Here is a 27,940-nt window from a genome sequence, read left to right on the forward strand (position 1 = left end):
ACTTAAACTTTTAAAATTTCTATTAGTTTAATATTGGCACATAGTTAAAAAAAAAACATATAAAAAAGAAATCTCCCTCTTACTTTACTACCCCAGTTCTAATACTAGTGATAGCTTCATATGTTATTTCTCCTTGCATATATCAGAATGCAAATATATGTGTGCATACATATTTTTTCTTTTACACCAATGCGCTTATCACTCTAGACATGATGTTCTGCGACTTCTTTTCTCCCTTTTTAATAATAAACAACTTTATTAAGTAAGGTATCATCTACCTATAATACAATGTACTCATTTTCAGTATACAGGTCATTGACTTTGATAAATATATACATCCATGTAACTGTCATCACAATTACGATATAGAACATTTCCACTGACACAAAAAATTCCTTTGTGATTCTTTACAGTCATTCCTCTCCCCATCTCTGGACTCAGGCAATCATTGATCAACTTTTGGTCACTATATATTGATTTCTGCATAGATTATTTTTCCAGAATTTAACCTAATCATATAATATTTTTAAGATTCTTCCATGTTATTGCATTTAGAAATAGTTGGCTCCTTTTTCTTGCTGGGTAGAATTCTATTGCTTATGCAGTATAATTACATTACATTTTGTTTACCCATTTACCTGTTGACAGTTATTTGGGTTACTTGCAATGATTATAAAATAGTGACATTATGAATAAAGCTGCTATATGAACATTTGTTTTTACAAGACTGTTTTTGAAGGCATGATTTCATTTTTCTTAAGTAAGTATCTAGATGGAATTGTTGGGTCACATGATAAGTTTATGTTTAACTTTATGAGAAATGCCAAACAGTATGAGTGTTCCAGTTGTTCCATAGCCTGTCCAATGTTTGGTATTACTGATCTATGCTTTAGCCATTAGATGGATACATAGTGTATTTCATTATAGTTTTCATTTTTATATCTCTGAGGACTAGTGTTGTTGAAGAAATTTTTACATGATTATTGGCCATTCATATATCTATTTTTATAACATAGCTATTGTCCAACTATATAATTCTGGATAGAAGTCTTTTGTCAAATATATCTATGGTCAATGTTTTCTTTCCATTACTGGGATTTTTTTTTTTTTTTTCATTTAACAGTGTATCCTCTACCTTGTATTTTCCTCTCACTTCTTTTTTTTTTTTTTTGGGTGCATGGTCCAGGAATCAAACCCAGGTCTCCTGCATGGAAGGTGAGCATTCTACCATTGAACCACCTGTGCGCTTCCTCTCCACCTTGTTTTTTTTTTTGAGAAGAAAAGGATTTATTCATGATCTTGCAAGAACAGGTGCTCAACCAAAATGTCATGGCTAGTGCACCAAGAGACAGAATGTCACAGATTTTATACCTTAAGCCTAGCACGCAGGTCCCTCCCCTGTTACTCCACTAATTGGATTCTCCAGAGGTTACAGCCTATCTGGATAATCTAATTCAAATTTCCTATCAAAGGTTCCCGCTTTTGATTACACTTTACATTTCAGTGACCCCGGCAGTTACTTATTTAAACTTCTGGCTGTTACTTATTTAAACTTCTACCTTGTATTTTTAGATAATCTTGCAATGTCTTTGTTTTCCCTAGCCAAACTATGGATTTACTCTGTAAAGGAATGTACTTTTTTTTAAAATTACACAAAGAATTCAACATACTCCTTAAACATAACATTCATTCAATAAATATTTGATGGTTATCTCTTTAAATATAGGAGAAATGTAATTAACATCTACTGAACACTTATTCTGTGCCAAGTTTTTTCCTAAGTGTCATCTTGTTTATTTTTCACCAAGAAGTCAGTCAGTCTCCAATTTGTAAATAAGGAAACTAAGTCTCAGAAAAGTTAAATTTCTTGCCTAAAAATATCTAGCTGGAAGCCAAATACAAATGTCTACTCACAGGGTCAAATTTTTCCTCCTCTTCTAAACTTTTAGAATTCTCACTTTTTTCTTCTTCATTTTGTTGTTCGGCATACTGCAAAATCCATTCTTTCATATTTACTTCCTTATTTTTTTCTTCCTTTTTCAGCTATAGAAAGAAAACAGAATATGTGAAAAACCAAAGTTAGTAAAAGGTATCAGAACTTATTGTCACTACTTTCTAAATTTCCTTACATTCTAAGATAGCAGACACATAAGCCTCAAAATTATACTCTTCATCGTTCAGTGAGGGGCAAATGAAATGAACTTAACATTACTTTAAGATGTCTCAACTTAAAGAAGTCAAAGGATATTGTTTTAAGGGAAAAAACTAGTGTTTTTCCTTAAAAATAAGAGTGGCTTTATGAGGATGATGCTTCCATAAATGTTTTATGATATGTAGAGTATTTAAGTATAATGCCTTAATGAACTACACCTCCCATTATTCACATCTTCCTATATTCCCTTTCACAGTGACTTAGGCTTGGCCAGGAGACTTGCTTCAAGTACTGGAACATTAGCCAATGAAATGTTAGCAAGAGGGATACAAGTAGAGGATCAAAAAAAAATTTTTACATTAGGGCTTATCTCTTGGAAACCAGATACCATGTTAAGTCTGACCAAACTGAGTTTGTGAGAAAACCCAAACCAGTCATGTGAAGAGAGGGGTGTTTAGTCCGCCAGGCCCTAGGCATTCCAACATATCCCAGATGTACCACTAGTCATGTAAGAAGCCATTCTGGATGTTCCAGTCCTAGCAGATACCTTATGGACCAGCAGAACTGTCCAGCTGAGCCCAGTCCAGATTGCAGAATCATGAGAAATAATGAATTGTTGGGTCACACCATTACATTTTGGGATGGTCTGTTATTCAGCAATAGATAACTGAAGTAGACATTGATCGAAAATTCTGACAAATTCATTAGTGATTTTTAATAAGAAATGTTAAACCAACTTAATATTTATACTCATGAACTGCTACATGTGCTTCATTCTGATTTTATACAATTTTAAATATTAAATTCTTAAATTACCTTAATCTTAGCATCTTCTTCCTGTTTTTTGGTTTTAGGTTGCAACAGAGGTGAAATAGTGGCTTGTATTTGAGGAGACTGAAATTTTGGCCTACTTATAGGTTGTTGCTCTTCAAATTCCTGACTGAATCCTTCAGGAAGTGCATCTTAAAATAAAAGAAACTATGTTAAAAGTAAATTTGGTTTCTTTTATCTATTAGTAAGAATCTGTCTAAAGGAAACAATTCCAAATGTGAATAGTTTTATTCATAAGAAATACTTAATACATCATTAATTTCAGAGAGAGAAATTAGAAATTAACTAGACACAAAACAATAGAAAAACAGTTGGAAACATTACCATATGCCCAGAATACAAATATCTCACTATTATTATATAATAAACATTTTTTCATGAAATGCAAAAAAATTGCTATAAGTTTAGTGAAAAAAGAATAATATAAAATAGTATATGTTGAAAAAATATGCACAGAACAACTGGCTAGAAATATCAAGGTGATGGTGTCACCTGTGAGTGGTAGGATCACCAATGATTTTTATTATTTTTTTATACTCTCCTGGGTTTTGATTAATTATTGTGTTTAATTATTACACATGTATTAATTCTATAATCAGAAAAAAAACAAAGAAACAAAATACTGTAATTCCAAAGCTACTATCAAAAGCAAAATGAAATAATAATCACAAAAACATCCCAAACACTAAGCTATTCTTTGCATATGAATATATGTCTAAACCTCTTATTCTCAAATTATTCTTTAAGTAAAAATACTCTTTAAGTTCAAATAGATGCTTTCTTTTTATATCTTTCAAATTTTCTTTAAGAAGTGGCTGCAAATCTCTTCTACTTTTATTGTACTCTATTCTGTTTTCTACTTCTACTCTTAAATGTCCTAGCTAAGTAGGAAGAGAAAAGTTCACACAAATTCTTTCAGTGCTATCTTCAACAGAGCAGGTCAAATGCCACTTCAACTCAATGCAAGAAACATCTACTGTTTTCCAACTATATGATAATTCATATAAATCATGCAAATAACATTTCTCTATAATAAAGCAATGTTCAAATGCTAGCTCATTAATCTCAGAAAATTTTGATAAATTCAGTTATCTAAACCAACAGATCACTCTGAACTTTGCCACAATAAATTTATTTTATGCTTAGAACTTTACACATTATGAGGTCCAGCTTATTATAAATATCCTTAAAAATTAACCTTATCACATCATTATTTCATTAAGATAAATTCCTAAAAGCAGAACTGTTGGTTCATACATTCTGCGAAAGAATCTTACAGAAAGGCTAAATATACCATGTTTGTTCCCAACAGCAGTGTATGAGAAAGAGCTGTTATTGATTTTCTCAAGGTCTACCTATCAACTGGAAATGAGAGAGAAGAGATAGAGGAAGAAGGAGAAAATGCAAATCACTCATAAGGAGAGTAGTCTGTGTTCTCTACCTAGCTGAAATTTCTTGGAGTTATGAAAAAAAAGAGTATCAATATCTAGCTTAGTGACTACAAAAAAAGACTTCTAGTAGATCACTGGAGAACCTAGTGCGATAGGGCTAAAAAAAACCCTGCAAGGCTATTTGACATCTCTTTCTCAAACATTTATATTCAAATGATCTGAAACAGCTTTGGCCTAGGTATAGAGGACCTAATTTTCTTCTACCCCTCATCTTCTAAGAATAGAAATCCTGTGATGAACCTGGTTTTATTGTCAAACTAAAAGTGGCCACACATCAGAAGATAGACAGCCCACCTCTATTTCACCCTCACCATGTTAGGCTCTTAACTTTTCATAAAAAGATCTTAACCCTTCCCACTCTTTGTTTGCCTGTCATAGTCACACCAGCTATTTGCACTCCAGGTACTTGCCAAAGATTACAACATTGATCCTCTGCATAATCAAATATTATTTATTCAAGGCCAGATTGTCCTATTTTCTGAACCAAAAATCAGGAGATACAGCCTAATAGGTCGGAGGGACAGAAACACAGCCTTTTTGGTATAACAGTCATCCTTGGAAATGTATGGCTTGAAAATACATGTATGACTAAATCATTCATAGTCCAAATTCATGGAATTAGAAATTGCAACTACCCTAGCAGAGTTAAAAAAATGGAAATACAGCATATTAATGTAATATACTTTGCATTCTGGTTTACCAATTTCCTTATTAATAAGGATTAACAAACTTTGAGAATTTATGAGTTGTATTAGATGCATTGTAAAATGTCTACCAACAAATGAAAGCAGTGCACAAAAAAATATAATTTTTCCTTGCATGGACCACAATGTCTAAGGTGAATATACTCAAAAGAACAGAGAAAAGGTAAGAACAGTTAAAAAATAACTATAACTGAAAAAAATTTAAGTATTTGAGTCAAAAACTTGATATAAATACCACATATACTGAAACTATTTCAAAACATGAAAGGAGTATATGATAATGTTGCTTACCATCTGAGAGGTTTAAACAAAGCCAATCCAATGCAGAATGAAGATCACCTCCATGTAAGAGGGTGTCAGTCATTGCATTTTCAATGTCCTTAGTCTTAAATGAAAATGCTTGTAAAGCCATGTATAAATCCTATACAAGGAAGATACAGAAAAGTCACCTTTGTCAATTTTCTTTTTTCATTACTAATTTATAACCCCATTAATTTTAAACTAGAAACTCAAACAAATTATAATTTCAAAAATATCCTTTTTTTAGTTATGAGTCAAATGTGCTCACTGTACTAAAAATTTGGGAAGTATAGATAAATGAAAAGATGGACTGAGAGAAATTATTCATATTTTCACCATCTGATGTCACTGTTTATAGTATATAATATTTTCTTTCAGTCATTTTTCTATGATTTTTATATGTGAAAATAAGGCATTTTAATGTACTTTCTAAAGCATGACCTTTGGAGTCATGCTGAATTGGTTCAAATCCAGACTCTACTCCCTACTAATGAATAACACCTTGGCAATTATGTAACCTTTCCAAATCTCAATTCCTTTTTTAAAAAAATGGGGCCAAATATGCCTACCTCATACGACTGTTATGTCAGAGAAATGTAAATAAAGTGTCAGCATAGGGCCTAACATGTTAGATGCTCAATAATATAATTTTTTTTTTTTAACATGGGCAGGCACCGGGAATCGAACCCAGGTCCTCTGGCATCACAGGCAAGCATTCCTGCCTACTGAGCCACCGTGGCCCGCCCACAATAATATAATTTAATTTGTGGACTGTAACTTAGTTTTCATATCACCATTTTAATGAGTTTTTACAGATGGAAATATGGAATCTCAATGGAACTTGAAAAAGTAATTTTATCTTGCGTGAATCTGTCTTAAAAATACTCCATGAACTAAGAACTAAAGAACTAAGAATTGAAAAAATTTGGAAAATACCTGTAATTTTTTGGCAGTAAGTCTCCCAGAAATCACTCCCTTATCATTATTTTGCTTTTTATGCTCATTGATCACTCCAATAATCCTTTGCTCTAGTTTGTTATTAATTACTACCTGTTGAGACCAAAAAGATCATATCAAATAGAAGCTAAGTGCTTAAATATTATTCAATGATTAGATAAATAAAAGCAAGTAACACTTTTCTATATCCTTCTCAACCAATCCCAAAATCTCAGCAAAAATCAAATACAATAATCATGTTGTTTTGGACTATCATTCATTTGACCACATTCTTAATTTATATTTAAGAAAAAATGGGATACAGAAAGAGCAACAAGATAATACACAGTGAGAAAAAAAATCCATTTATAAAGCTTCTCCAAGCCATTTGTTTCAAAACATTGTCCTTGGACCACCCTTAAGTTGCTTTCAAAAAGACAGATACATAGGCCCTACCCTAAACCTATGGAATCAGAATTCTTGGGAATGGAGCTCCCAAATCTGCTTTAATGTGTAAGGAGTCCAAGCACAAAGCCTGGAAGAATGAATGTCACAATAAAAGGGTACCTATCAAATTAAAAAAAAACCTATATAAACAGTAATTAATACTCATGTTACATAAATTCTTTTGGCTTCATTCCTAATTTCTCCTATCAGACATGTTTTTCTTGAGTTGTTTCCACAAATTTAATTAAAAGCAAACAAGCATCTACCTACAAAAATACCCTCCTTTCCTTATTACTTCTTAACTGAATGCCTACTACTACGGAAGCAGAAAAATATACTTGAAGAGTTCACAGTCTAGTATAGGAAACATATACAAAAAAGATATTATAACCCAGCATGGTAATTATTTAAAAAGATATATGAAATGTTGATGAAACAAGAAAATCTGCCTGGTGAGGTATGAAAGACTTCACAGAGGTCCACAGAGGTGACAAATGGAGAAGGGTATTCCAGGTAGGGAACACATGGGCAAAAGCTTAGAGTCACAAAATCACATGGCATGTGGGGGAACAATGAGATGTTTCATGAACTAAAATTGTAAGAAGAAAAGTGTAATGGAAGAGAAGGTTAGGAAGGTACACTAGGTCAGATCTGACAGAATATGTTTGCTATGCTTAGAAGTTTGGACTTCCCTAATTTTTTTTTTTTAATTTTATTTTGGACTTCTCTAATTTTTAAAAGCTTTCAGCATATGTGTTATAGTTCACTTTCATTAGGTATAAACTAGCTCTGAGAATACTACTTATGAAAATTTAAAACTCCCACCATTATTTCATATTTAAGAATAGATCTTTTTTTTCAAAGAGTACATTTCTTGAAATGACTGAAAATCTTGGTTACTTACTTTTAAAACAGATTTATCCAGATTTGCAGGACCACCAGAATCATTTGCAGAATTAAAACTATACATTTTCGGACCTGTGTGTAATAGACAACAAATAGTAAAGGCAATTTAATGATTAATATGTATTAGGGCTATTTAATTTCCTCAAAGATTGCTAAAAATTAAATATATGATTTATGCTTTTCTCTTCACTTCACCCAGTAACCCAATATAGTAGCTAGTAATTCTCCCTTTAAATATTCTAAAACATTTTGCCAATTTGCATTCTTCTAGATTAATCAGCATCTCATAAAATACATTCTATCAAAAAATGCAAATGCCTATATATTCTATAAGAATAAATCCATCTTCATTTAATATTTTCAAATAAATTACTTTAATCAGATACTTTTCCTCCTGGCACCTAGGTAAAGTGAGACCTTAGAAGGATATAAAATTCCTGGCAAAGAAGACAGGTAATTCTGAAGAGCTCTCCTCACTGAGGGTGGGATGCTAAGGAAAAAGAAAGTGAGAGTTCCTATGGTCTACTGAGTTGCAGGTTATCAATTCTGTTCTAGTTGATAGAAAGGCTATATATTTTCAGTCCCCCAACAACAAGTAACCAAGAAGGAATAAATATTCTCAAATTTTTGTTCTCATGACACCTTTATATTCATAAAAATTACCGAGAACCCCTATGTGGGTTATATTTACTGATATTTATCATATGATAAACTAAAAGGAAAAATTAAAAATATGTTAATTCATTAAAAATATAAAACTACTACATGTTAACATAAATAACACTTTTAGTGAAAATAACTATATTTTCCAAACCAAAACAAAAAAAATTTTTTAAGAAGACTGACATTATTTTCCATTTTTGCAAATATCTTTAATGTCTCACTTGTGCATTCAATTTGTTGTGACATTATACATCAGGTAGTTACACACTAGTGAAAAACTGAGCATGAAAAAGTGAATAATATCTTCGTAATTATTACTATGAGGACAATTTTGACCTGAAGGAGTCCCACCAAAATGCTCTCAAGACCTCCTGGAGTCCCTGAATCACACTTGGAGAACCACTGCTGTGTAACAGAATATTTCTAGCATCTTATGAAACCTAGCTACTCTGCTTTCATAAACCTTAAAATAAGGAAAGTTTATTTTCTCAATTCACTTTAAGAAAGGCAACCTAAACATTAAATTTAAGGGTTACTTATTATGGCTTTAAAAGTCAAGGACATAAGATACTAGTTTATATAATTGGACAAAAGAAAGTTTTTGAGTAATATTTGAAAGTAACTACATTTACATTTGGGCCACCTAAAGTAGGGACATTTGTGGTTCCCAGAATTACTGTTATGCCAAGGCTACCTGGAATAAAAAAAGAGAGTAACAATTCTGACAGTTTGGTCAGTTTCTTTATCCTCTAGTCTTGGCAGTTACCTTAATTCTAATAACCTCAATCATAAATTCATGTCAATAGCCAAAAAGGAGCATATATGTGAGTAGTCTTTATTTTGTAAGTCTTATCAGTTACAGTAGGTTCACTCACAAATTTAGCATACAGAGTTTTAGAGGCTCCCACACTCACTGAGGCGGCCCCAGTGATACTTCTGGTTTTAAACATACAGATGGATGAGTACAAGCAAAAGTCCATTACCAAGAATATACTAAGAAACAGTTCAAAGTAGGATGTTTTAGTGACAGAGGTTGAGATCAGAACTTTCTTTAAAAATACCATTTTGTGTATTTGTTTGTTTTTGCTTTTTTGTGATTTAGTAAATTGAAAAGATTGCAGTAAATTTTCATTTGTCTCCTCCAACCACTCCATCTAAGACTTCCAACCATATCACTTCCTTGTGGTCAGCTTATACTCTGCAAACTTTCAGAGGGCAAATAAGAGAAGAGCTTGAGTCCTCAAAAATCAGCAGGGGAATCTATATGTCTTACTGCCACATTCACTGGGTGTCAATCAGGGTCTCTAATAGTGAACATGTTTTAATTTTAATCAACATCCTGAGGAACTGTAACAATAATGAGACCTTACTATAGAGGTGATAACTAATTAAATCAATTGAACAATTAAGACCCCTTTATTTTCAAATTCATCCTAAAACATGTTCATATACTAACTATGATTTTAAACCAGTGTGACTGAAAATCCCAGAATTTAAAATTCACTTTAACAATTCTTGATGGAAATCTTTCTAAAATGTTTTATATTTCTGGTCATAGTACAAAGTATAATAAGCAAAATTCAAAGTTTTTAGTTAGTTCTTATGAGTAGCTATTACTCTGCCAAGGCTTGCAGAGGGTACTGAAAGGCTTAGTTTGCTATTTACCCAACTGTCCAAGATTGCTCTAATTTTCTATTTGGTGATTCTTTCTTCTCCTCTACTGTCAGCTGCGAATTCTCAGAATGTCACCCTTTAGCATCTCCCCACCCCCAGCTTCTGATCTCTGACCTAGGAAAAAGTGAAGGTGTCAAAAGAAAACAGATAATTCAGACTTGTTAAATAAGTATCCCTAATTTTAAAAACAATTCTAGATTAATAGGAGAAAGAAAGCTGGTTCCTACTCTTTTGCTAGGTAAAATGCATAAGATTTGTGACAGCTTCTTTTCTTCCTGCTTAGAGACCTTTCTCATAAAATGTGGGTTTCTGTTTCAGATAGTGGAAGTCAATGGAAGTCTGACTGGAAGTGTTAGTGTGCAGTACCCACAAAACAAAAGTACTATACATTTCAGTTTTATAAACAAAAGTTCATGGAACAATGCAACAAATATAACTGGCTCTCAAATATAATTATTGCATTAAATTGAGGCACAGAAAAACTAAGGGATTTTAGCTTAATTTAACAAGATGACTCAGCTAATAAAAAAAGCATCAACCAGAACCAGTTTCTTAATGACCAATACTCTTCCCTTTAGAACATATTCTTTTAATATTATGTTGCATTTTATATGAAACAATGATGCTACTAATCCACCATCACTAAGACATTCATTTTGAGTTACTAACTTTATGTGAGAATTGTATGAGACAGATTCTTGTCTGACGAATAATGTATATCTGCAAAAAGGTTAACTAGTCAAGGATACAAACAGAAACTCTGGTGTTAAATAAAACCCAATCCCTGTCCTCATGGAGCTTATATTCTGGTGGAGTAATTAAGCAACTAATTAATCCAAATTAGTGATGATGGGGACATAGAGGGTGCCAAGAGAATAAATGAGAGTGAATTGATATAATCTGAGTGGTCAGGGTCTGTGAGGAAGTACATAGTGCCAAAGCCACTCAACCAATCATTTAAAAATATAAGTCAAGACAGGTCTCTCCCACATACAACAATAATTCTCATCCCCTCCCTTCAATCCCCCCAGCTTCCTGCTGTACTTGGTCTTCTCCTTAGACTTCCAATCTCATTTAACACTTTTCCTCTCTCTCACCACTCCAACCATATAAATTTTCTTCCTGCAATATGCCATGCTCATTCCCATCTTAGGGCCTCTGATTTGGTAGTTCCCTCCACCTCAAACTCTTTGCCTCTAGATCCTACAATATGTGGCTGCTTCATATCATTTGAGCTTTAATGTCTCCTTCGGGAAGCCACTCCTATTTTAAATCAATTTAGAGCCCCTCTCCCCCATCCCATTTATTTTTTATCATGACATGATTTTATGGCCTTTACCGCTATTATTTCATTTTTAAACATATTTATAACAGCTTTTCTGAGTTTGCTCATGAGTCCCCTAGGCTTAAATCTCCCTTAAAGGTTGTAAGTCTCAACTCAGGTTTAAAGATTTTCAGAAACATAATACTTTCATTGTAAAAAAACATTGATTCAACCTCTTTTGATAAAGCAGCCTTGCTAATTAAGCTAAAGGCAGTGGTACTTATAAGGCAAAAGCAAGGAACAGAAAGAAACGCATGGGGGTAGAGGGTTGGGAGGACAGAAGAGGAAAGATGGAGAAAGGTCTTGCTATTCTTAGAACATGTCAAGTTTGTTTCTCAAATCCCCTGCCTCAAAGGCTCTTCACCTAGTTACAGGAATCAAACTTTTATCACCAACCACATTTGCTCAAATGTCACCTACTATGTGATGCCTTCCCTGATGATTCTATTTAAAAATGAACCTCTCCTCATTTCCCTCCCTATTCCTCTCCCAGCTTTATTAAACACGATAGCACTTACTACCATCCAATATAGAAGAGATTTTACTTGTTTATTTTCACCTCCCCCACCAAATAATTTAAGTTCCTTGGAAGAAGGGTTCTCAGTCTGTTTTGCTTCCGTGGTATCCCCAGTGCTTAGAATTTTTTTCTGGTACAGCTCTTCAAAAGTTATTTGGTGAACAAATGAAATAAAAAAACAGGAGTGGCAGAATATCCAGAATTGTGCCAAGGGCATTTGGAAGCAACGGTGAATTTCTACCTCTAGATTAGAGAACAATTTTGATAAACTACCATGTATAATTCATCTAATTGTTTGGAAAGATAGGGACAGATGGAAGTGAAGTAGAACAATTACATTAAAGGGTTCAGAGATAATAGCTTTTTGTGTACTTTCCCAGCTTTTTTCCCTTACATAGGCCTATTACATGTTATTTTAAAAACTGCCAAATAGAAAAAAGAAAAACCAAAAGATACTTGTCAACTTGCTTAGCAACAATATTTTATTTACAGCTATATATATTAATTCAGTTATTAAAAATTCTCCACAAATTTAGTAGATAACCTCTCCAACTTCTTCTCTCTTGATATCCTGGCTCTATTAATTCCTTGGAATCTTCTCTTAACAATTAACCAAGAAATTTTTAAATGACTATCTATACAGAATTGGGATAAATATTGGGGAGATGTTAATACATAACCATGAAACAGTTCCTATAGTTTTGTAGGAGAGATAAAATGTATAATTCCTCACATAAGGCAATATTAAGATATTAAAAAGAATGATTCAAACAATGATAAATGAGCTATGGATATCATGAAGAATTCAAAAAGAAGCTGACACCTGGGGTTGGTCTCACAGGATTTTGGTAGATGGATTTGAGATAGATGGAATTCTATGAAGAGAAAATGGAAAGAATACACATGAAGAGATGAGAGCCAATGGCTGCATTCGGAGCAGGGAAAAAGCCACCAGATTTCCTACAGGTGAATGTAATAATTAGCAAAAAGGCTGGAAAGAGGGGCTTGTATGCTGGCTGAATGGTCTGGATTTTATCCTGGGAAGTGCTACAACCACAAAAGTGTTTTTGTAAGATCAACCTCATGCCGACATGCAGGACAGACTGGAGGAGGTTAAAAAACAAAAAGCTGAACTAAGGAGACCGATTAAAAGACTCTGATAGTACTACAGGAATTCATGACTGCTTCAGTTAGGGTGTGAACAGTACAAATGAAAAGTTAAAGGCAAATATAAAATATATGTAAATGAAGATTGTACAGAGTTCAGCAACGTACTGTATGTGAGGAAGAAAGGAAGGCATCAAAGTAACTCCTGACCTTGGATAAATAAGAATATGGTAAAATAGAAACAAGAGGGATAAACTAGTTTGGAGAGAGGCGTTGTTTAGTATGTTGAATTTGAGATATTTGCAAAAAATAATGCCAAAAAGTTCACATAAATGTAGAAATGACAGGCTTGAGCTTGAAAGAGAGATCAGGCATACATGTTGATTGAGGATTCATCTACAAAGGAAACGATAGAAACAATGGAAATAGAAGACCTCTTCTAGAAGGGCTGAATAGAGGGAACCATACCATCAAGGGCTGACACCTTGGGGAAGGCTCACACTTTGGGGCAAAGGGAAATCAAGAAATACAAAAAATGACTTCAGAGAATTGAAAGAATTCAGAAGACAGTCAGGAAATGACCCAGTCCAAAAGAGGCTGATTCACAGAGTAAAAATGCTACAGAGAATCAAGGGAAAATTCTACGTATTCATAGCTTTGCAAGGTAAAGAAGTATTATCCATCTTCTAGATAAAAGTTTGATACCTACCTACCTATTTCTTCAGTCTCCTATTCTTTTCTCCTAGGCACTGCTTAGATTTTATGAGTTCCTCCAGAGACCCAAGATCTTTCTTGAACTCAAAATCTTTACACATGCTGTTTGTTACCTCTACCTGGAATACTATTTCTGCCATTCTTAAGAGTTAACTCTCATTCATCCTTCCTGATCTCAGCTTAACTATCACTTTTTCAAAGAGACAATCCATGATTCCTCCTCCTCCTCCTAGTAAATATTAGGCTACCCTCGGTTTTTATTTGTGGAGCTCATCAATTACAGAGCAATATGTTTGTGTGATATTTAATGCCTATCTCCCCCATTAGGCAAGCTCCGTGAGAGGTGCTGTGCTTTATTTTGCTAAACCCACCCTGAACACTCACGTAAAATACACAGTAAATATTCAAAATACATGGCTGCGGTAAAAACCGCAGATAATTTTACACCGATATTCAGTGTGTAAGAACTTGTTATTCTTACTAAGTATTGACTTTTCCATAACATATGGACACGCTGTACCGGCACAGCATGATATGTAGAGCAGGTAGAACATGGGGCTGTCTCCAGGTTAGGTCCTCTGCACACTACCCATTCCTGCATTAGCCCAACTAGTAGCGATGATGGCTCAGGACTAATTCCTGATGAAATAAGAGCCAATGCAGTTCTTACTTTGTTTTCAGAGGAAGATAAGGTAGAGGTTAAGAGGGAGAGATCAGGCTGCAGCAAGGCTACAGCTCGAACTTTAGAGCCCCAAACAGCTTAGACTGATTTAAAGCCGAAGCACTCCATAGTCGCGGGACTGAAGGCTCCTTCCTCGGGACAAGCAGCAGCGTTTCAGGGCGGAAAGCTTAGGGCCGGGCGAGAGCTCGTACCTTGCTTGGTTCGAGGATCCTTGGAGCTGGTGGCAGCGGTGGGGGGCGGCCTGGCCACAGGCTTCTTATTTTGGACTTTCCCCGCAGCGCCGGCCTCAGCGGATTCGGCTCTGGAAGCAGACACTGCTGCCCGGACCGCCGCACCTCCCGGCGTCTTGTGTTTCTTGTTCTTGCCGCCCATGTTGCAGCTGTAGCAGAAGATCGCTGTCGGACCAAGCCAGGGTAACGCCACCACAAGCCTGTGAAAGCTACTTACAGTCCCCCGCCCCGGCACAGCCACCCTGCGATCTCCATCCGGGCTTCTCTGGTGTGGGCGGCGCTGCCTCGCAATTGGTCTAAAACCTCCGACCGCCTCACTACCCTCCAGGTACCATCCTTGAGCCGCGTGGTGGAGTCCCTGTACCGCGCGCGAGCTACGCTTCCTGTTTAGCCTTAGAGCTGCCCATTCACTAGTGGTAAGGAAGGTCGGAAAGGAAAAAGGAATCAGGGAAAAATTTCCGGCGGTCGCGTGACTCGACCACTTTTGCCTCCCACAGGCCACCGTTGAACCTATACCTGGCGTCACAGTCGGTGCGATCGCGGGGCATCGTGGGTAGGAGCGAGAGTCGGCCTCGGCGGATTCGGGTCTGGAAGCAGACGCAGCTGCCGGAAGATGGCGGACGCTTTTGGCGATGAATTGTTTAGCGTCTTCGAGGATGACTCGACCACAGCGGCCGGAACCAAAAAAGATAAGGAGATGGGGAAATGGAAGGGGCCGCCAGGGTCTGCGGACAAGACCGGGTAAGGAGAACGTCCGAGATGAATTTTTTTTCTCTCTCAATACTGAGGGGAGACGACACGACTTTTAAGAAGAGACCGAGGAAGTAGGGTACATTTTGAGTAGCATAGGGAGGGAAAGGAGGGATTGAAACAAAGGTTGGAGAGGGAAGTAGAAAGATTGTTGGTTTGGGAAAGCTGGTTCTTGAACTTCCCTGGTGTCCCGCGCAGGCAACAGGCACTCCCACCGCTGCATTTCGTGTACTCCTGCGTCGCCGACTCCACTCCGTCTTCGCGGTAGCGGTCTTAATGGTAGACAAAATACCACTTGGGGTCTGTATTCCCAGCATCAGGACAGTGACTTTAATAAGCTTTGAAGCTTAAGACGCTTCGGATAAGTAAGTTGGAGGGGAAGGGGCCAATAGCCACAGAAGGAAAAGTTAACCAACGTCTAGTTTTCTCGTCCTAAAAAGGGTGATAATATTGCCTAGAAGATAAAGCGTGCAATGTCCTGGCAATGCTTAGCACATTGTAAACTTGGGGAGTTTTAAGACAATTTTCGAGAAATTGTCAGACAGTGTGAACTTATCTAGAGATTGATGTTTGTAATTCCCAGAAGTATATCACACTAGTTCTAGCACACAAGGAAAAACTAATAACTTGAATTAGATAAAGTAAGCTGGTTCCTGTATAATCAGCAAAATTTAACTCTTGGCATTGGGTGATATACTTAATAGATGCTTGAGTTAAATTAGATACGGTTTTGCCCTCTGAATTTTCATTCTAGGTAAGGAGATAGAACAGATACAATGTTTTTAACGTTTCTTATTGTAAAATGTATATCACAGGAAAGAAAGAAAAAGCAAAAATTTCAAAGCATGCTTAAGTAAGTAATTACAGAACAGATCCGAGTTTACCATGTACTACCATTCCACCATCTCAGATTTTTCCTTCTAACTGCTCTAAAACGCTAGAAGCTGGAAGTAATATTAATGTAGTAATTCAGCAGCCATACTCATTGGTTAAATCCTATTTTCTTACCACCTCCTTCTCCTCTGATGGCTCTCCCAATCTATAGTGATTTTTAAGCAATTCCTGTTCTCACTTTTTCATGTTGAGAAGGGGTGTTGACACTAACGAATAGGGGAACGTAATTGATAATCGTAGAAAGGCTGGTCCCTCTGGATTTATCTGACCTAGGAACCCCCCAGGAATTATAGGTTGCAGGAATGCAGACTTAGTGCATGAAACCTTTATAGAGTTTCAGTTGAGCCCTGTTAAGAGTCAACAGACATGTATTTTGGTGTTGGGGTTTAGCAGACCATTGCAGTTAGTCCTATCCAACTGTAGCTTGCGTAAAAGTAGCCTCAGAAATAGTCTTGTGACTCTATTTGATGTCTGTTGGCCACTGATGCCTTATTTTGTTACACCGCTTTTTCCCCTTTTAGTCAGGAAGGCATTGTCAATCCTATGATACCAGGGCCAGAATTATCACTCGGAATCATGCTCCCTGTTGTCAGGGGAATTTTCACTTCTGCATGTCATGTACCACGTAGTGGGGAGGACAACGATTTCCCCCCCTGTGGACCCTCAAAGGGACTGTACCAACACTTTTTAATTATCAATCCACCATAGTCTGACATGTATCCTGGTATTATATGAAGATAAACAGAATTACAAGACCTCATTCCCATTCTGGACTCCAAGAATTTGGATTGTTGTAATGAGTGATTGAGAGAGGTTGATTTTGATTGGTGTTACTGAAAATTTAGGTTTTAGACATAATAAATCTCTGTGCCTTAGGTCTCATACAGTAGCTGAACGTCTATAGTATATATGTTATCATCTTTTACCCTGCATTCTAATTTACCTTAGACCTAGCCAGACTGGCTTCGTTTTAAACTCTAATTGAGGCCTGATCTCTTTTTTTGGTTACTTTAACTGTTATTATATGTAGCTATGCCAACTTTCAGGGTTGCAGCCCTCCATTTCTGGGTCTTAGGTGTCACAGAGTTACTCAGAGTTTCAGAGAAATACCAGCTGATGATTCACATATAGCTCAGTTTCTCAGAATCCAGAAATTTGTCTACAGTTCAGACCAAATGTGACTGCTATTAGGGCCCACAATCTAGGCTCTTGTTTTCTTGAAATTATTTTTTTGAGAGAGACCTTGTCTTTTGTTTCTGACTTATTTTGCAAAACACATTGTCCCCAAGATTTATTTGGTTTGTTGCATGCCTCTAGGCATCTTTTTTGTAGCCCTGCCATATTTGATCATATAAGTGTATCACAGTTTGCCATTCTGCTTCTTGGTCATTGTACCCTTTGGCATCCTCAGTCTGTTAGGCATTTGGATAATGTCCAAAAGAAACAAACCATGTCTTGCAGTATCCTCATTTGGCCTACGGTCAGTAGTACTCTCAGTTTTAGACAATTTTCATTGGTCCATAGCGGCAAAGAACCGACACAGTGTCACCAACTATCAGATAAAAACTGCCCCTTATCCCTTGTCCCCCCTCCCCCAGTTAGTTCCCTTTGGTGTTGTGGACTACAGCATGCATTTTTAGTTTTCCCCCATATCGCTCTACTGACTCTTTGTCTACTATTGAACCTTTGTAATAGTTCACGCGAGAACTTATTTTTAATTGTAGATTTAATCTGTGGGATACATGGCACTAAGTATCTCCTTTTAGTCATAGTCATCTTCAATATCGTTGTTACTTACAACCCGCTAATTAGTTAATATCACTTCTATCCATTCCTTAGGTTCAATCTCATTGGATAGCTTCCTCTGTCTCTAACTTTGGTGTACTTCGTCTGCTATTTTCTATAGTGTAAACGCTGAGATTACCTTCACCAGAGTGATAATAGCAAAGTCATATAGTTTTTGTCCTTTTGTATCTAACTTATTTCTCTCAGCATTATGTCCTCAAGGTTCATCTACATTGTCACGTGCTTCAGGACCACATTTTATCTTACTGCTGCGTGATACTCTGTTGTACGTATATACACCACGTTTTATTTATCCACTTGTCTGCTGATGGGCACTTGGATTGATTCCATCTTTTTTTGGCAATTGTGAATAGTACCACTATGAACATTGGTGTGCAAATGTCTGTTCCTGTCACTGCTTTGATCTCTTCTGGGTATATACCAAGTAGTGGTATTGCTGGGTCATAGGATAACTCAATATTTAGTTTTCTGAGGAGTCACCAAACTGTCTTCCACAGCAGCTGCGCCATTATCCATCCCCACCAACAGTAAATAAGTGTTCTGATTTCCCACATCTTTTCCAATATGTAGTTTCTGTTTCCTTAGTAGCAGCCAGTTTTATAGGTGTGAGGTGATATCTCATTGTTATCTTGTTTTGCATTTTCCTTATAACTAATGAAAATAAGCATCACTTTGTGTGCTTTTTAGCTATCTGTATTTGCTCTTCAGAAAATTGTCTATTCATATCCTCTTTTATAATTGTGTTGTTTGTTCTCTTGTTGATATGTATAATTTATTTATGTATGTAGGATATCAAGCCTTTATCTGATATGTTTGCAAATATTTTCACCCATTGAGTTAACTTCCTCTTCACCTTTTTAGCAAGGTGTATCTTCTGTATCTTTGAGATGCAGAAACTCTTAATCTTAAGGAGTTCCCATTTGTCTGTTTTTTCTTTCACTGTTTTTTTTTTTTTACACTCTTAGATGTAAAGTTTAAGAAGCTATGTCCTGTTACTAGGTCTTGAAGATGTTTCCTTGCATTTTCTTCCAGAAGTTTTATGGTACTGGCTCCTACATTTAGGTCTTTAATCCATTTTGAATTAACTTTTGTATAGGGTATGAGGTAGTGATGCTTTTGTTCTTCTGGCTATTGATATCCAATTCTCCCATGCCCATTTATTGAAAAGACTTTTCTATCCCAGTTCAGTGGATTTGGGGGCCTTATTGAAGATCAGTCGTCCATAGATTTGTTGGTTCATCTACACACTCTTGATTTTATTCAGTTGGTCAATACTTCTGTCTTTGTGCCAGTATCATGCCGTTTTTTTTTTTGAGGTTACTCTTTTTTTTTTTATTATTAATTAAAAAAATATTAACTAACACAGCATTTAGAAATCATTCCATTCTACATATGCAATCAGTAATTCTTAATATCATCACATAGATGTATGATCATCATTTCTTAGTACATTTTCCTCGATTTAGAAAAAGAAATAGCAAGACAACAGAAAAAGAAATAAAATAATAATATAGAGAAAAAAATAAAAATAAAAAATACAAAAAATATGTATAAAAAAACCACACAAACAAACAAAAAAACTATAGCTCAGATGGAGCTTCATTCAGTGTTTTAACATAATTACATTACAATTAGGTAGTATTGTGCTGTCCATTTTTGAGATTTTGTATCTAGTCCTGTTGCACAGTCTGTATCCCTTCAGCTCCAATTACCCATTGTCTTACCCTGTTTCTAACTCCTGATGGTCTCTGTTACCAATGACATATTCCAAGTTTATTCTCTAATGTCGGTTCACATCAGTGGGACCATACAGTATTTGTCCTTTAGTTTTTGGCTAGTCTCACTCAGCATAATGTTCTCTAGGTCCATCCATGTTATTACATGGTTCATAAGTTTATCCTGTCTTAAAGCTGCATAATATTCCATCGTATGTATATACCAGTGTGTTTAGCCACTCGTCTGTTGATGGACATTTTGGCTGTTTCCATCTCTTTGCAATTGTAAATAATGCTGCTATAAACATTGGTGTGCAAATGTCCATTTGTGTCTTTGCCCTTAAGTCCTCTGAGTAGATACCTAGCAATGGTATTGCTGGGTCGTATGGCAATTCTATATTCAGTTTTTTGAGGAACCACCAAACTGCCTTCCACAGTGGTTGCACCATTTGACATTCCTACCAACAGTGGATAAGTGTGCCTCTTTCTCCGCATCCTCTCCAGCACTTGTCATTTTTTGTTTTGTTGATAATGGCCATTCTGGTGGGTGTGAGATGATATCTCATTGTGGTTTTGATTTGCATTTCTCTAATGGCCAGGGACATTGAGCATCTCTTCATGTGCCTTTTGGCCATTTGTATTTCCTCTTCTGAGAGGTGTCTATTCAAGTCTTTTTCCCATTTTGTAATTGAGTTGGCTGTCTTTTTATTGTTGAGTTGAACAATCTCTTTATATATCCTGGATACTAGACCTTTATCTGATATGTCGTTTCCAAATATTGTCTCCCATTGTGTAGGCTGTCTTTCTACTTTCTTGATGAAGTTCTTTGATGCACAAAAGTGTTTAATTTTGAGGAGCTCCCATTTCTTTCTTTCTTTCTTCAGTGCTCTTGCTTTAGGTTTAAGGTCCATAAAACTGCCTCCAATTGTAAGTTTCGTAAGATATCTCCCTACATTTTCCTTTAACTGTTTTATGGTCTTAGACCTAATGTTTAGATCTTTGATCCATTTTGAGTTAACTTTTGTATAGGGTGTGAGATACGGGTCCTCTTTCATTCTTTTGCATATGGATATCCAGTTCTCTATGCACCATTTATTGAAGAGACTGTTCTGTCCCAGGTGAGTTGACTTGACTGCCTTATCAAAGATCAAATGTCCATAGATGAGAGGGTCTATATCTGAGCACTCTATTAGATTCCATTGGTCGATATATCTATCTTTATGCCAGTACCATGCTGTTTTGACCACTGTGGCTTCATAATATGCCTTAAAGTCCGGCAGCGTGAGACCTTCAGCTTGTTTTTTTTTTTCCTCAAGATACTTTTAGCAATTCGGGGCACTCTGCCTTTCCAGATAAATTTGCTTATTGGTTTTTCTATTTCTGAAAAATAAGTTGTTGGGATTTTGATTGGTATTGCATTGAATCTGTAAATCAATTTAGGTAGGATTGACATCTTAACTATATTTAGTCTTCCAATCCATGAGCACAGTATGCCCTTCCATCTATTTAGGTCTTCTGTGATTTCTTTTAACAGTTTTTTGTAGTTTTCTTTGTATAGGTCTTTTGTCTCTTTGATTAAATTTATTCCTAAGTATTTTATTCTTTTAGTTGCAATTGTAAATGGAATTTGTTTCTTGATTTCCTCCTCAGCTTGTTCATTGTTAGTGTATAGAAACACTACAGATTTTTGAATGTTGATCTTGTAACCTGCTACTTTGCTGTACTAATTTATTAGCTCTAGTAGTTTTGTTGTGAATTTTTCCAGGTTTTCAACGTATAGTATCATATCGTCTGCAAACAGTGATAGTTTTACTTCTTCCTTTCCAATTTTGATGCCTTGTATATCTTTTTCTTGTCTAATTGCTCTGGCTAGAACCTCCAACACGATGTTGAATAATAGTGGTGATAATGGACATCCTTGTCTTGTTCCTGATCTTAGGGGGAAAGTTTTCAATTTTTCCCCATTGAGGATGATATTAGCTGTGGGTTTTTCATATATTCCCTCTATCATTTTAAGGAAGTTCCCTTGTATTCCTATCCTTTGAAGTGTTTTCAATAGGAAAGGATGTTGAATCTTGTCAAATGCCTTCTCTGCATCAATTGAGATGATCATGTGATTTTTCTGCTTTGATTTGTTGATATGGTGTATTACATTAATTGATTTTCTTATGTTGAACCATCCTTGCATACCTGGGATGAATCCTACTTGGTCGTGATGTATAATTCTTTTAATGTGTTGCTGGATTCAATTTGCTAGAATTTTGTTGAGGATTTTTGCATCTATATTCATTAGAGAGATTGGTCTGTAGTTTTCTTTTTTTGTAATATCTTTGCCTGGTTTTGGTATGAGGGTGATGTTGGCTTCATAGAATGAATTAGGTAGCTTTCCCTCCACTTTGAATTTTTGAAGAGTTTGAGCAGAGTTGGTACTAATTCTTTCTGGAATATTTGATAGAATTCACATGTGAAGCCGTCTGGTCCTGGACTTTTCTTTTTGGGAAGCTTTTGAATGACTGGTTCAATTTCTTTACTTGTGATTGGTTTGTTGCGGTCATCTATTTCTTCTTGAGTCAAAGTTGGTTGTTCATGCCTTTCTAGGAACTTGTCCATTTCATCTACATTGTTGTATTTATTAGCGTAAAGTTGTTCATAGTATCCTGTTATTACCTCCTTTATTTCTTTGAGGTCAGTGGTTATGTTTCCTCTTCCGTTTCTGATCTTATTTATTTGCATCCTCTCTCTTCTTCTTTTTGTCAGTCTTGCTAAGGGCCCATCAATCTTATTGATTTTCTCATAGGACCAACTTATGGTCTTATTGATTTTCTCTATTGTTTTCATGTTCTGAATTTCATTTATTTCTGCTCTAATCTTTGTTATTTCTTTCCTTTTGCTTGCTTTGGGATTAGTTTGCTGTTCTTTCTCCAGTTCTTCCAAGTGGGCAGTTAATTCCTGAATTTTTGCCTTTTCTTCTTTTCTGATATAGGCATTTAGGGCAATAAATTTCCCTCTTAGCACTGCCTTTGCTACGTCCCATAGGTTTTGATATGTTGTGTTTTCATTTTCATTTGCTTCGAGATATTTACTAATGTCTCTAGTAATTTCTTCCTTGACCCACTGGTTGTTTAAGAGTGTGTTGTTGAGCCTCCACGTATTTGTGAATTTTCTGGCACTCTGCCTATTATTGATTTCCAACTTCATTCCTTTATGATCCAAGAAAGTGTTGTGTATGATTTCAATCTTTTTGAATTTGTTGAGACTTGCTTTGTGACCCAGCATATGGTCTATTTTTGAGAATGATCCATGAGCACTTAAGAAAAAGGTGTATCCTGCTGTTGTGGGGTGTAATGTCCTATAAATGCCTGTTAAGTCTAGCTCATTTGTTGTAATATTCAAATTCTCTGTTTCTTTATTGATCCTCTGTCTAGATGTTCTGTCCATTGATGAGAATGGCAAATTGAATTCTCCAGCTATTATGGTAGATGTGTCTATTTCCCTTTTCAGTGATTGCAGTGTATTCCTCACGTATTTTGGGGCATTCTGATTCGGTGAGTAAATATTTATGATTGTTATGTCTTCTTGTTTAATTGTTCCTTTTATTAGTAGATAGTATCCTTCTTTGTTTCTTTTAATTGTTTTACATTTGAAGTCTAATTTGTTAGATATTAGTATAGCTATTCCTGCTCTTTTCTGGTTGTTATTTGCATGAAATATCTTTTCCCAACCTTTCACTTTCAACCTATGTTTATCTTTGGGTCTAAGATGTGTTTCCTGTAGACAGCATATAGAAGAATCCTGTTTTTTAATCCATTCTGCCAGTTTTTGTCTTTTGATTGGGGAATTCAGTCCATTAACATTTAGTGTTATTATTGTTTAGGTAATACTTTCCTCTACCATTTTGCCTTTTGTATTATATCTATCATATCTGATTTTCCTTCTCTCTACACTCTTCTCCATACCTCTCTCTTCTGTCTTTTCGTATCTGTCTTTTTGGTTCTGACTCTAGTGCTCCCTTTAGTATTTCTTGCAGAGCTGGTCTCTTGGTCACAAATTCTCTCAGTGACTTTTTCTCTGAGAATGTTTTAATTTCTCCCTCATTTTTGAAGGACAATTTTGCTGAATATAGGAGTCTTGGTTGGCAGTTTTTCTCTTCTAGTAATTTAAATATATCATCCCACTGTCTTCTAGCCTCCATGGTTTCTGCTGAGAAATCTACACATAGTCTTATTGGGTTTCCGTTGTATGTGATGGATTGTTTTTCTCTTGCTGCTTTCAAGATCCTCTCTTTCTCTTTGACCTCTGACATTCTAACTAGTAAGTGTCTTGGAGAACACCTATTTGGGTCTAATCTCTTTGGGGTACACTGCACTTCTTGGATCTGTAATTTTAGGTCTTTCATAAGAGTTGGGAAATTTTCAGTGAAAATTTCTTCCATTAGTTTTTCTCCTCCTTTTCCCTTCTCTTCTCCTTCTGGGACACCCACAACACGTATATTTGTGCGGTTCATATTGTCCTTGAGTTCCCTGATACCCTGTTCAAATTTTTCCATTCTTTTCCCGATAGTTTCTGTTTCTTTTTGGAATTCAGATGTTCCATCCTCCAAATCACTAATTCTATCTTCTTTCTCTTTGAATCTATCATTGTAGGTATCCATTGTTTTTTCTATCTTTTCTACTTTGTCCTTCACTTCCATAAGTTCTGTGATTTGCTTTTTCAGTTTTTCTGTTTCTTCTTTATGTTCAGCCCATGTCTTCTTCATGTCCTCCCTCAATTTATCGATTTCGTTTTTGAAGAGGTTTTCCATTTCTGTTTGTATATTTAGCATTAGTTGTCTCAGCTCCTGTATCTCATTTGAACTATTGGTTTGTTCCTTTGACTGGGCCATATTTTCAATTATTTGAGCGTGATCCGTTATCTTCTGTTGGCGTCTGCGCATTTAGACAGATTTCCCTGGGTATTGGATCCAAAAGTTTGGAAGATTTTTCTGTGAAATCTCTGGGTTCTCTTTTTCTTATCCTGCCCAGTAGGTGGCGCTCGTGGCACACGTTTGTCTGTGGGTCCCACCAGTAAAAGGTGCTGTGGGTCCTTAAACTTTGGAAAACTCTCGCAGTCCGGGGGGTTCGCTAGCCGAAGCGGCTTGAGCCGGCCCGGGGTCCGAATGCAGGGAGGGTTGCTGGTCGCCGCAGCCCGGGAAAGAGCCCGTCCGAATTTCCTTGTCGGCCCTGGGCTACAAGCGTGGCGGGAGGGCACCAGCGGCAGCGGCCCGCCCGAGAGAGTGCACGTTCCCCGGGAGTCACGGGTTTGGAAGGGGCCTCCCCCACCCGTCACCGTTCTCCGCAGCCTGGGGGTTTCCGATCCAATTCTCTCAGTTGGTCCGGGGGGCTGCGCGTGGTGTGGGCGCCAGCCGCCTTGGTTTCAGGGGACCGCCTCTCCAATTCTCCCAGCCGGCCCGGGAAGGGGGAAGGGAGTGACTCCGGCCGCTTGCCACCCCGCCCGGTGAGGCCTGCGCGCCTCGGCGATCTCACCCGAGCTGCTTCTCTCAGCCAGCCAGCCGTTCCAGGATGGGGTACGATGTCTTTTTTATCTCTGTTGTGGCTTTGGGCGCTTTCTGTATCGTTTCTACTCCCCTAGTAGCTGTCCTGGAGAAGAAACTAAGATCCGCGCGTCTTGCTAAGCCGCCATCTTCCAGGAAGTTCTCCTGATTAAACTCTTTATTTGTAATTGGTTTGTTGAGGTCGTGTATTTCTTCTCAAGACATTATAGGTTGTTCATGTGTTTCCAGAAGTTTGTCCATTCTGTCTATCTTCTGTAGTTTGTTGGTATATTTATAGTATTGTCTTATTATTTTTTAAATTTTTTCAGCATCCAGGTAATGACCCCTGTCTCATTTCTTATTTTATTTGCTTTTCTCTTTTTTTTTCTTTTTTAGTCTACTAGGGGTCCATTAATTTTACTAATTTTATCAACCAACTTTTGTTTTTTCTGATTCTGTTTTATTGTTTTCCAGTTTGTTTATTTCTGCTCTCATCTTTATTATTTCTCTTCTTTTATTTGCTGTTACTGGAATTAGTTTCCTGTTCTGTCTCTAAATTCTCGAGGTAAGCAGGTAAGTCCTCAGTTTTTGTTCGTTCTTGTTTTTTGATATAGGCATTTTGGCCAATAAATTTCCCTCTCACCATGGCCTTTGCCACATCCCGTAAGTTCTGATATGTTGTATTCTCATTATCATTTGTCTCCAGATATTTACCGATTTTCCTAGCAATTTCTTCTTTGACCCACTGACTATTTAAGAGTATGTTGTTTAATCTCCATATATTTGTGAAATCTCTAGTTCTTGGTGGCTTTTAATTCCCAGCTTCATTCTGTCGTGGTCAGAGAAAGTGCTTTGGATAATTTCAGTCTTATCAAATTTATAAAGACTCATTTTGTGTCGTAGCATATGATCTATCCTGGAGAATGTTCCATGAATACTAATATCCTGGTGTTTTGGGGTGTAATGATCTATATATATATGTCTATTAGGTCTAATGCATTTATCACATAGTTTAGGTTCTGTATGTCCTTACTGATCCTCTGACAGGTTGTTCTGTCTATAGTAGAGAGTGATTTATTGAAGTCTCCCACTATTATTATTGAAACGTCTGTAGCTCCCTTCAGTTTTGCCAGTGTTTGCCTCATGAGTACTTTGGAGCTCCTTGATTGGGAGCATAAAGATTTATGATTGTTATTTCCTCTTGGAGAATCGTCCCTTTCTTTAATGTGTAGTGTTCTTCATTGTCTGTTAGGATGTCTTTACATTTAAAGTCTGTATTGTCTGATTTTAGTATAACCAGTGCTTTCTTTTGGTTACAGTTTGCATAGAACATCTTGTTCTATTCTTTCACTTTCAAATGATTTGTGTCCTTGGGTCTAAAATGCCTCTCTTATAAACAGCATATAGACAGATTAAATTTTTTAATATGTTGTCAGTCTGTATCTTTTTAAAAAATATTTTTATTGAGAAGTCTTAACATGCATATATTCCATACATGGTGTAATCAGTGGCTCACAATATCATCACAGTTGTGTGTTTATCACCATGATAATTTTTTAGGACATTTGCATCACTCCAGAAAAAGAAATAAAATGAAAAACTCATACACTTCTACACCTTACCATACCCTCTAATTGACCACTAGTATTTCCATCTAAGGAATTTATTTTACCCTCTCTCTCCTCTATTGTTTATTTATCCATTTTTTTTTAAACTGATCTGTCCATGCCCTGAACAAAAGAAGCATTATACACAAGATTTTCACAATCACATAGTTACATTGTAAAAACTGTATCTTTATACAGTGGTCTTCAAGAATCAAGGCTACTGGAACACAGCTCAACAGTTTCAGGTACTTCCCTGCAATCGTTCCAAAAATCTGTATCTTTTAATTGGTGAGTTTAGTGCACTTACATTTCAAAGTTGTTACTGTAAAAGCAGTTATTTAATATACCATCTTACCCTTTAGTTTTTAGTTTTCAAATCTGTATATTCACTTCCCTCTCTCTCTTTTTTTTTTTTTTTGCTTTTTTTAAATTGTATAATATAAAATATATACAAAGCAAAGAAAGAAAAAAGCAAGTTTTCAAAGCACTTTTCAACAAGTAGTTACAGGACAGATCCCATTAGCATACCATCATTCCAGATTTTTCCTTCTAGCTGCTCCAGAATATAGGAGGCTAAAAGGGATAAATATTTTTTGTCATCACATTTGACTTTTTTTTTTTTTTTGGAAAATTACGTATATACAAAAAAGCAATACATTTGAAAGTACAGCACAACAGGTAGTTGTAGAACAGATTTCAGAGTTTGGTATGGGTTACAATTCTACGATTTTAGGTTTTTACTTCTAGTTGCTCTAGCTACTGGAGACTAAAGAAATACCAGTTTAATGATTCAGCAATCATATTTGTTAAACCTTACCTTCTCTGTATAACTCCACCATTACCTTTGATTTTTCTATCCCTCTCTTGAGGGGTGTTTGAGTTATGGCCATTCTAACTTTTTCATTTTGGAAGGGTCTATCACTAATATGGGGTAGGGAGTTAGAAATTGCTGATGTTCTGGAGAAGTTGGGCCCTCCAGATTGGTCCAGTGACCCATCTG

General features: G+C 36.2%; 2 protein-coding genes across 10 annotated transcripts in view; one reads left to right on the forward strand and one right to left on the reverse strand.

The window, feature by feature from the left end:
* Positions 1-15,128, reverse strand: part of DHX29 (DExH-box helicase 29) — a 48,699-nt gene extending 33,571 nt beyond the window's left edge. For 5 of the 8 annotated variants that reach the window (XM_077117147.1, XM_077117146.1, XM_077117145.1 and 2 more), the window contains exons 1-6: positions 14,600-15,126; positions 7,726-7,799; positions 6,375-6,488; positions 5,430-5,559; positions 2,969-3,114; positions 1,915-2,043 (exon numbers count right to left, since the gene is read on the reverse strand). In XM_077117147.1, coding sequence (XP_076973262.1) covers positions 1,915-2,043; positions 2,969-3,114; positions 5,430-5,559; positions 6,375-6,488; positions 7,726-7,799; positions 14,600-14,780 — 774 coding nt within the window. In that variant the 5' untranslated portion in view covers positions 14,781-15,126. Of the gene's footprint in view, positions 1-1,914; positions 2,044-2,968; positions 3,115-5,429; positions 5,560-6,374; positions 6,489-7,725; positions 7,800-14,599 lie in introns of all 8 variants that reach the window. The other 3 variants (XR_013157971.1, XR_013157972.1, XM_077117149.1) reach the window with 2 other exon arrangements.
* MTREX (Mtr4 exosome RNA helicase) overlaps positions 14,934-27,940 on the forward strand; it is a 164,428-nt gene continuing 151,421 nt past the window's right edge. The window contains exons 1-2 of one of the 2 annotated variants that reach the window (XM_077117151.1): positions 14,934-15,054; positions 15,136-15,379. In XM_077117151.1, coding sequence (XP_076973266.1) covers positions 15,252-15,379 — 128 coding nt within the window. In that variant the 5' untranslated portion in view covers positions 14,934-15,054; positions 15,136-15,251. The remainder of the gene's footprint in view (positions 15,055-15,135; positions 15,380-27,940) is intronic. The other variant, XM_077117152.1, reaches the window with a different exon arrangement.

This window comes from Tamandua tetradactyla, chromosome 9, assembly GCF_023851605.1.
Source record: "Tamandua tetradactyla isolate mTamTet1 chromosome 9, mTamTet1.pri, whole genome shotgun sequence".
Classification (NCBI taxonomy): Eukaryota; Metazoa; Chordata; class Mammalia; order Pilosa; family Myrmecophagidae; genus Tamandua; species Tamandua tetradactyla.